The sequence below is a fragment of the Glarea lozoyensis genome (assembly GCF_000409485.1).
Source record: "Glarea lozoyensis ATCC 20868 chromosome Unknown GLAREA13, whole genome shotgun sequence".
NCBI lineage: Eukaryota > Fungi > Ascomycota > Leotiomycetes > Helotiales > Helotiaceae > Glarea > Glarea lozoyensis.
This window is the reverse complement of record NW_007360987.1, coordinates 1,417,813-1,426,995: the sequence shown is the minus strand read 5'-3', so window position 1 is coordinate 1,426,995 and position 9,183 is coordinate 1,417,813. Positions and strand designations below refer to the sequence as shown.

Sequence of the window (9,183 nt, the reverse complement as noted above, 5' to 3'; positions counted from 1 at the left end):
TTGGGGAGGCATGAGGGTTGTGGTGGATTGGTATGGATTTGCACTTTGATTGTCACTTGGAGACTGTTTTGAATTGTTCGTGTGAACTTCTGTGAAGGATATATGGACGTAGGTTTCTAGCATCAATTCTAATGTTAGTCGATCACTTAGCTGCAGATGGCTTTGCCATTTGAGCTTGTTAAGTAGATGTTGATTTCGCATTTTACTAACAATGTGTAAATTTATGTTTCTGGAATGTTGATCGTTTGAGATATACTAATCACAACGCGTGCTAAACCTAAACCAAGAGGTTAGCACACAATTTAAGCACTTTCCGGATAATTATCCGAAAAATAGTCTTAGCTTCAAAGATACGCCGTTATAAGGCCGTATCAGATAACGCACTAAGTAACTCGGCTTAACAAGTTACTTAAGGCAAGTACGTAGCCTTACGAATATATATCCGTTCATACATGTCACTCATACATCGACTCGTACATGGCTAGAAACACTCCTGTAGTTGAAAGTCTCGCTTGCTAAACCCGGCGACAACATAAGCTATACAGGTATAATTGGTGTCGAAATCTCAATAGTTCATGTCGGTGGTACCTCCGTGAGTTAGAAAATGAATGTCGACGACTGATCCACCTGTTTGAGGTATACGCAACTTGCTGTACAAACCATATGAGTCCGAAAGTTGAACATCTCCACCCACAAGTCGCGCTACTGTCCCACTGTTCAGCTTCAAAAAGTCGGTAAGTAACGCTGCTAGCTCTAGATTGTCGTTTAGTCCGGCATAGAGGACTTTTTGATTTATTGCCGTGACTGGCACTTTGAGAATTCCTTTCAAACACGAAATCCGGTTGCTACTGGATGGGCTGATAGTGGTAGTAACTTCAAGACCATTGGTTTCTAAGGTATGGGAGGTTGTAGTGAACTGGGAATACTAGTCGCCATGCATTGTTTGGCATGGAGTGCACTGGATAACGCTGAAGAGAGCAGGAGATAACAGCCGTAAGTTAGGATGATTGAAAAGAACAGTCTTCAAGCCCTGCCCAAAAGTAGGTGAAAAAATGCGTGAATCTTTTGAAACATTCAGATCATGTCAAGAGAGTGGGAAAATCGTTTCCTCGATAGAGAAAGAAATACGGAGGGCCGAGTCCTCGAGGTTTATATTACGCCAGCGTAAGCCAATAATCAAACAACACCTCGGAAAAAAGCATATACAGGTAAAAATCGCAACAACCTAACTCTCATTCATAGACGCAAAAGCTTAGGGCGTCATTTTATTAAATGTTGCTTGGAATTCTATGCACAAACAGAAAAGAGTTCCCAATCAGCCTAGCGCGTTAACCTCTACTTTGTTTGATATAGGGTCCAAAGACGTATTATACTGCCGTCAGATTCTCCGCCGTCGGAATAGAATTTTGATTTTAATTAATAGAAATAAATTAACTTGTCGGGCAAAATACGTTCCCCCCCAACTAACGGATAGAGTACAGCTAGATATTTGAGTTAGATTGTATTCGAAGAATGAAAATCGTGATTGCTCGGGTGCGATCACGCCGTATAGGTAATAGATCGGAATTAGTATCAGCCGTTGAGTGAAATTGAGGACTGCACAGATCACCGGTTCTCACATAACTTCAAAATCTTACATTTAGTTCGACTAGAAAACGTTTGTTTTGAGCTTAACTACTAATTACGATTTTACGAATTCCACTCTTAAAAGGCTTTTCAATCTAATTTGACACGACTGGTTTTTTTTCACTAAATGCAGAATGCAAAATCACAACTTCTGAGGTGTATTTTCGGAATCTTGCGTCTATCCTCAAGATGCCTCACTTTTGTAGTAGCTCATCACGAGCCCGATATCTTAAAAAATATCTTTCTGCCGTGATTCAGAAATCACTTTTTAACTCCTCATCTTCACGAAATGAGAGCTCCGTGAATGTGGGCGATGGGACATCGGTGTTTTTTCTGTGATTGGAAATTGGAAATCGGAAATCTCTGTTGAGTTGATGGGAACTTGATTTTTTGAGTACAGCCGGTAGTGAAGAGGTTTGAAAACTGAAGATGATGCATTGGGAATTGTTAGAATGTTGTCGATCTATAGTTGAAAAACTCACCAGATATGTATTTATTACATTACAGTTAGAATTCCTTTCCCTCCAAATCTTGCCAGACGTCCAGTCTCATCCCTCGTCTTCCCTTTCCCTAATCCCCAAAACTCTCACCTTCCTCCTATCCTCACCACGCAAAAGTGAATACCACCCCCCTCACTCCCCCTCCCCTCAACATTCACATCTCACCCTCCCCAAACCGCACATTCACCACCCCCCATCCCCACAACAACGACCACTCTCAACAAAAAAACAATGAATCACAACACCATCTTCATCTTCACCTGCGTCAGCCTTCCGAATTCGGAAGCTTTTCCTATTGTTGCTCTCGCCAATTGTCTATAAAAACAACCAATCTTCTCTCCTTCATTCGATTCAACTACTCACCCACGACAGACCTCGATCTATCAAGATCTCCTGGCTTCAAAATCTCGATAGCTGGCTTTAATTGCTTCCACACCTTCAACAACCATCACACAACTCGCTCCAACCCACACAACCATCACACTCACCACCCCTTCCACACTCACACCACCCTTCAAAATGAAACTCTCACTCCTCCTCGCCCTCACAACCGCAACCCTCACGCTCTCCCTCGCAATCCCCAACCCAATCACCCGCTCCGTCGAAAAGGGATGTAAAGACTGCGGTTCCCCTTTCTCGACCGATCCATGTTGCGGGGGTCTTTTTGTTGGAGCTGAAGCTGAGAAGAGAGAAGCACAGGTGGTTGAGATAGCTGCTCGCTCCGTCGAGGAGGCTGATAAGGGATGTAAAGACTGCGGTTCCCCTTTCTCAACCGATCCATGTTGTTTCGCCAGACGAGCTGCTGAAGCAGAGATCGAAGCTCGTGAGGTAAATACCACAGAAGCAGCGAACAAGAAATGCAAAGACTGCGGCTCCCCCTTCTCAACCGACCCATGTTGTTTCGCCAAACGCGCCGCCGAAGCAGAACTCCAATCCCGCAACGCCGCCGCCGAACTCGCATACCGCACCGCCCTCGAACAAACCTGCAAGATCTGCGGCGGTCCCTTCGGCGGCTGGCGCTGCTGCATCCCCGCTGAGATCGAGACTCGCTCACCCACCCTCGAAGCGCGTGAGGCTCTTGAGCAAACCTGCAAGATCTGCGGTGGACCATTCGGCGGCTGGCGCTGCTGCGTCCCCGCAGAAATCGCCGAGATCGAAGCGCGAACAGAAGAAGCTGCTGAGATCCAAGCGCGTGAGGGGCTCGAGCAAACCTGCAAGATCTGCGGTGGGCCGTTTGGGGGTTGGAGATGTTGCGTGCCTGCCGAGATCGAAGCCCGCACCGCTGAACTCGAGACTCGCTCGTACGCAACTGAGCTGGAAGCGCGCGCAGCGCTCGAGAACACATGTAAGATCTGTGGTGGGCCGTTTGGGGGATGGAGATGCTGTGTACCTGCTGAGATTGAGACGCGTGAGGAGATGTGTCAGCGGGATCCGCAAGATCCTCAATGCTCCGACGGATCGATTTGAGAGTTGAGGGGTGATTGGGGGTTTTAGATTGGTGGGGTGATGAGGTGATGAGGTGATGGGAATGGAGTTGATGGATTGGAGATTGATGGGGGATATACCAGGAATCCGTTGTTATTCCAAGCTTTGAAAGCAGAATCTTTAGATAGAAAAATCTTTAGTGTAGGAGACACTTACTTACCTACACTCGTTAGAGACTTGGGAAGGTTGGTGTGATCTTAAAATCAAAAATAACTTACTATCAAAGTCATCCATCCTTAGTGCCATTACTAATGTTCTTCAGAAAAAAGGTGTCGTGAACTCACTTCCCTCCTTTCCCGTGGCTCGCCACACCACACTTGGCACATCGAGTCAGATTAAACATGACTTGGTGTGGAACGCCACTCGGCAGTTGTCTTTCACATTCAAAAAAGTCATTAGTACTCCGTAAATATCTTGATATTCATATGGTACTACCAAAAATCCATCTCGACTAAATCAGGGTATGTCCCAAACTCCCAATGATCTCCACCCTCATTACCTCGTGACACATCTCAAAATCTCCCTTCCGCATATCCGTCATTACATCTCACTTGTTTCCCTAAACAACCTTCTCCACACCCGTACTAACAGCCCTTGTATCCTCCTCACTCTGATTCCACACGTCCTCCTCGAAATGATAAAGTTCGGGACAAACCGCGCCCTTTCGCATGAAGATATAGCGACGAACCCACCACGGCAGCACGGTGAAAAGCTGGTAACTAGCATGTTTATGGATCGGGACACCAAACACGTAATCCAGCTGTTCGAGGGAGCGCTGTTTAGTCTCGTACAGACAAAGGAAGATCATCATGAAGGCGAGGGCGTTCATGCCGGCGTAGAACCCGAAAGCACCTTGCACGCCGAACGCGGCGAGTTGGCGAGGGAACGTGAGAGATACAACAGTGGCCCAGAAGTTGTTTGTGGCGACGGCCCATGACATACCGATTTCACGATGGCTTAGCGGGAAGACTTCTGCGGAGTAGGTGAAGGGAACAGGACCTTCTCCGGGGCTGTAAAACGCGTCGTAGACGTAGATGAAGAACGTAACGAGGCCGAGATGGGCGCGACTTGAGGAGGGAATATAGTAGGACATACCGGCTGCGAGGAGGGTCCAACACATGTTGGGGAAGGTAAAGAGGAGGAGACCGCGACGGCCAAAGGTATCGATTGTCCAGACGGCTGGCCAGGCGAATGCGAAGTTGACTAGACCGAAGCCGAAGGAGGCGAGAAGGGCAGTGACGTTGTCGGCGCCGGATTGTTTGAAGATCGTGGAGGAGTAGAAGGCAATGATATTGACTAGGAATAGTTAGCAAGGAAAAATGTTACGAGGGTTGTGCTATAACAGAAATGGAGTGCAGGATTTTGTACTTACTTCCGCACATCTGCTGAGCAATCATGACTACACCTGAAGCCCAAGTTGCTCTTCGAAGACGTGGAATGGTGAATAGTTCGATGAACCGAGTAAACATGTTGCTTGTCTTGACGAATCCAGCTTGCTCAATCAACTCTTCCTCATAGACGAGTTGTGCGTTGATAAAGTAGAGATCTCGAGCAGCTTGTAGTGGAGAGCTTCGAAGCTTGAGAAGTGATTTGTAGGCCTTTGCAACACGCTTCTTTTTCATCAGCCATCTTGGAGATTCTGGAACAAACCAGATACCCAGAACAAGAGGAATTGCCGGCACAAATGCAGATGCCAATTGAAGTCGCCATGCAATCTTGCCAACATCAACAAAGACAAGATTGGCACACGTGCCTAAAAGAATACCAAAAGCCGTCCAAATCTGCCAAGACATGACCAGGCCACCACGAATATTTGTAGGAGCTACCTCTGCGGAGAAGACAGGCACTGTGACTTCCTTCAGACCCATTCCAAGGCCGAGGAGAACACGACAAGCGACCAATTGTCCCCATGTTTGGGAGACACCAGAACCAAGGGGAGCAAGGACAGAGAAGATGGCGGCAACAAAGATGGTGCCACGACGGCCGAGATATTCGTTTACAGGATCAGAAATCCACGCAGCGCTATGATTATTAGCAGATACTTTTAAAAAGGACAATCCACTTACAAGAGACAGATAGCGATGTATGGCGAGGAGTTGACAAAACCGACTAGCCATTGATTTTTGTTACACTCGGACGCCGACATACAACCCCCAAGACCCAATGGATTCGGGTCAGGTGGTGGAGCGTCAGGAATGCCAAGCGCAAGACCAAAAGTCAAGTTTGCTCCATTCGAACCTGATGGCAGTTAATATGGGATTTCATTCGTGTGGGCGTGATCAAATTACCTGTCTGATCCCAACCTTGAATAGCAGCCGCAATGGAGTTTAGGATGATGGTCAGATATAGAATTTTCGGGTGCTTCCATTTGTGAGTAGCTTCCTCACTCAGTACACGGCGATCTTCGTCGTCGAGTTCGGGAATCTTGTCGGCATGGGCGGGGCTTTGGGCGACAAGTGCCCCTTTGATGAGGTAAGGCTTGATGTCCTGGAGTTCATATTGGTTGGCGAAAGCTTCGACGTCTTGCAGTAGTTGGTGTTTGGGTATGCCAAGAAGAGGATTTTTGATTCTACAATTCATCAGCAACGGAAGAGTCACGCGAAGCAATACAGAATGTTGTGACCTACTCTCCGGTGGTATTGTCAGTCAAAGCTGCAACACTCGACTTGCGACGCGAATTCGGATCGGCGATCTTCTCGTCGTGAACTGTAGCACTGTGCATGGGATGTGTTAGCCAATGCGCATAATCAACATCGCCGTCGCGTGGGATCTCATGGTTCAACGTACCCAGCCACAACAGGTTCTGTTTTGATGTCGGCCATGATGGCGACGATGATATGGGGATGTTGTCAGCGTCAGACACGGGAGTAATCAAGAGGTGCTGCCAGAGCGATGAGAATCTCTGAAGGTGCAGATACAATCGAAGTCAAGCTATGATTCTGGGGGGGAAGCCAGGTTATATATTGTGGTGGGGGGAGCTCGCCTTCACCAATAATTCACCGACCATCATTCACCTGCACACAGCTACCCCTACCTAGGTAGGATTCATCTCTCCATCATTGGTAGATGCGACCTCTCTGCGCTTGGCCCATGAGGGGTCACAAGTTGTGTAACGTTTTTCAATTTCCGACAATAAGATGCCAGGTTGTTGAGCAGACTTCGGTGAGACCGAGAGGTACCAAGCACGGGATCGTGCGTGATCACCGCAGAAAGGTCAGTCTCGAGGCAAGGAAGGCACAGGTTGGTGTGATGAGGATATCAACACCAACCGTGGCCAAGAGTATATTTCAGATTTGGCTCAGATATGACAGTGGCTTGCGCAGAGACCAGTAGCAATGGGGAGGGCCACCGCGGTCAATGCCCGTCCAGCTACCCCGCATCCCCATGTCAGTCACTAATGCAGATCCTGGGGTAGCTGGCCTGCCCACTTCCTTCGATTATGAATGGATCGTTCGGTCGAGAAACGAATCCGGAGCTCTACAAAAAGCCTCAACTTCCTCGCCATGGACATATGAGTAAGCCAAGAAGGGATGGCTTGAATTATCCGGCCGAAAGACTTCCACCAGCAAGCGCCACCAGCCAACACAACGAGAGAATCTCAAATATGGCCGCCACAAAGCGCATCAAGTCAGCCAAGCGAAGACAAGATGTCTCCCAAGCAACGGCGAACTTTCTTCGCTGAGCTTCACGTAGCTTAAATGCACGTCAAGCGCTTGGTCACGCGCCTACCATTCACCAACACGCTCTGAGCAGGGTACCATTCTTGCTGCCTTGAGATGGGGTTTCGGCTTTTACGATTATGGAAGCCACAATGAGCTGTTCTGTCGGCGTTGTTGCGGCTTAAAGTATGATTCCGAGTGAATGGCTTGATGATGGCTTACTGGTGTAATGGATTAAACTTCGAATGGCTTGAATGCCGTGGATTCGAATGGCGCAAAGCTGTATTGGCGCTCGGTCTAGGTGGTACAAGTATTGTTGCCTTGAAAATGTGGACTGGCGGGAAGTCTGAATCAAATAGAGCGACAGAATATTGATGTTTTGATGGAGCAAAAGAGCCTTTTTCGAGTGTATATTTCGACAAGTGGGAAATGTTGCTTTGGCATACTCCACTTAGTCGCCTTCATAGAAACTGAAGGCGCATAGGATTTGTTACTCTTGTTGGGAATTAACTCGGAAAGAATACCGAATCTCATGAGTAACCACAAGCTCGCAACTTGGCGACAGTCGACAAACATTTCTGTGGGAGACTATTTGGAAGCTGGCGAGCTTCTCCACAAGGGTTGATGACTGTAAGCATTTCAGAAGTAACTCCGAACTTTGCTAGCTATTGACAAGATTGGTAAGAAACCAGGCCAGACTTATCGAATGTTGCTGATTGTGTTGTTGACCTCTTACGATACCCAACTTGCCTCTCGGATTCCTCGATTCGACAGATGACCGCAAAATTCTTCTCGAGATAACCGAGCTTACTGGCGAACCCCCCGCCTGCCACTTTGAAAGGTGTTTCTTGATCGATGTCGGGTGGAGAACACCACAGAAAGAGACGAGCATAAAGTCGAGCAACTGGCTCTATCAGTTTCTCACTGAACGGGCTCAAACGGCTCCTTTCAGTACAGATTGGTACAGCTATGGGACCGTTGTGTACCATACTCGGTGCTACTTCTATCTCGCATTGGAATTAGTCGTTTTTCCTGTCGTTCTCATGATCACTCATCTTGGTAATCACCGTCATTGTTTACTGGGTCGTTGGATGTTGACTCTCAGCAAAAGTAGGCTTGTCAGCATGACGCTGGCGATGGGTATTTCCCTTCAGCTTTCGAAAGACATTCTGCGCCTGATGTAATGCTGTCACGTCGTCGTGAGGCAGATACAGTACTCGCAATACAATCTGGAATTTTGGTATGTTCATGGCCAGGAGCTTTCAATATCTTGAGCAGCAGATCGCTTACATCGTTTCGCTCGCGAATCGACTTTGGAAAGCTCCCAGGTTGTCCTTGATGTTTACGTACGAAACGGATGCCGGTGCAGAGAACATGGATGGCATGCAATTGCTCGAAATGCTTCCCCGATATGCAGTTGCTGCTCATTCCGGATGGCGCATTGCTGGGGTGGTGGGCTTGATGCTGCACCTTGCGACAATTCTGACTGCCACGACTGGCGAATGTGGAGGTGAGGAAAGTGATATTGAAGATTCAGATTGACTTGGAGGTTTATTCGACACTGACCATAATTCGAGGAAATGCTTCAAGTATCCATGAGACTCAAAGTGCACAATCTAGTTGAGTAAATTTGGTTGTTGATGGGAAACACCAGAGCGGGGCAAGCATGCATCCCTCAGGCGTCGAGTTCAGCCAGGACATCATGCGTCTTCGTTCTCGTCGCATTTCGACAGCCCATATCGTAACTTCCTCCTCGATTTTATCATCAATGCATCATCCAGAAAGCTACAACCAAGGCACAGCGTATTCTCGATCTCTCAAGTTTACTAAACTTAGACATCATGTCACTCGCTGACGAGCAACAACCCAATGGCGCGGTTTCAATGTTTAAATCTCCTGTGCAGAATCACTCT

General features: G+C 47.6%; 3 protein-coding genes across 3 annotated transcripts in view; 2 read left to right on the top strand and 1 right to left on the bottom strand.

The window, feature by feature from the left end:
• Nucleotides 1-2,645: 2,645 nt before the first annotated feature.
• Nucleotides 2,646-3,593, top strand: GLAREA_10421 (uncharacterized protein; the record flags this gene model as incomplete). The annotated part of the gene is made up of 1 exon (XM_008080471.1): nt 2,646-3,593. One exon carries the CDS (start codon nt 2,646-2,648, stop codon nt 3,591-3,593), a length of 948 nt encoding a protein of 315 aa, XP_008078662.1.
• A 577-nt stretch (nt 3,594-4,170) lies between these two features.
• On the bottom strand, nt 4,171-6,433 carry GLAREA_10420 (MFS general substrate transporter; the record flags this gene model as incomplete). Its single annotated transcript, XM_008080470.1, has 6 exons — nt 4,171-4,907; nt 4,984-5,633; nt 5,678-5,849; nt 5,900-6,180; nt 6,239-6,325; nt 6,399-6,433. 6 exons carry the CDS (start codon nt 6,431-6,433, stop codon nt 4,171-4,173), a joined length of 1,962 nt encoding a protein of 653 aa, XP_008078661.1.
• A 2,678-nt stretch (nt 6,434-9,111) lies between these two features.
• The window catches only part of GLAREA_10419 (uncharacterized protein), a gene marked incomplete at both ends in the record, with an annotated part of 2,630 nt that continues 2,558 nt past the window's right edge, over nt 9,112-9,183 (top strand). The window contains one exon of the mRNA XM_008080469.1: nt 9,112-9,168. Coding sequence (XP_008078660.1) covers nt 9,112-9,168 — 57 coding nt within the window. The remainder of the gene's footprint in view (nt 9,169-9,183) is intronic.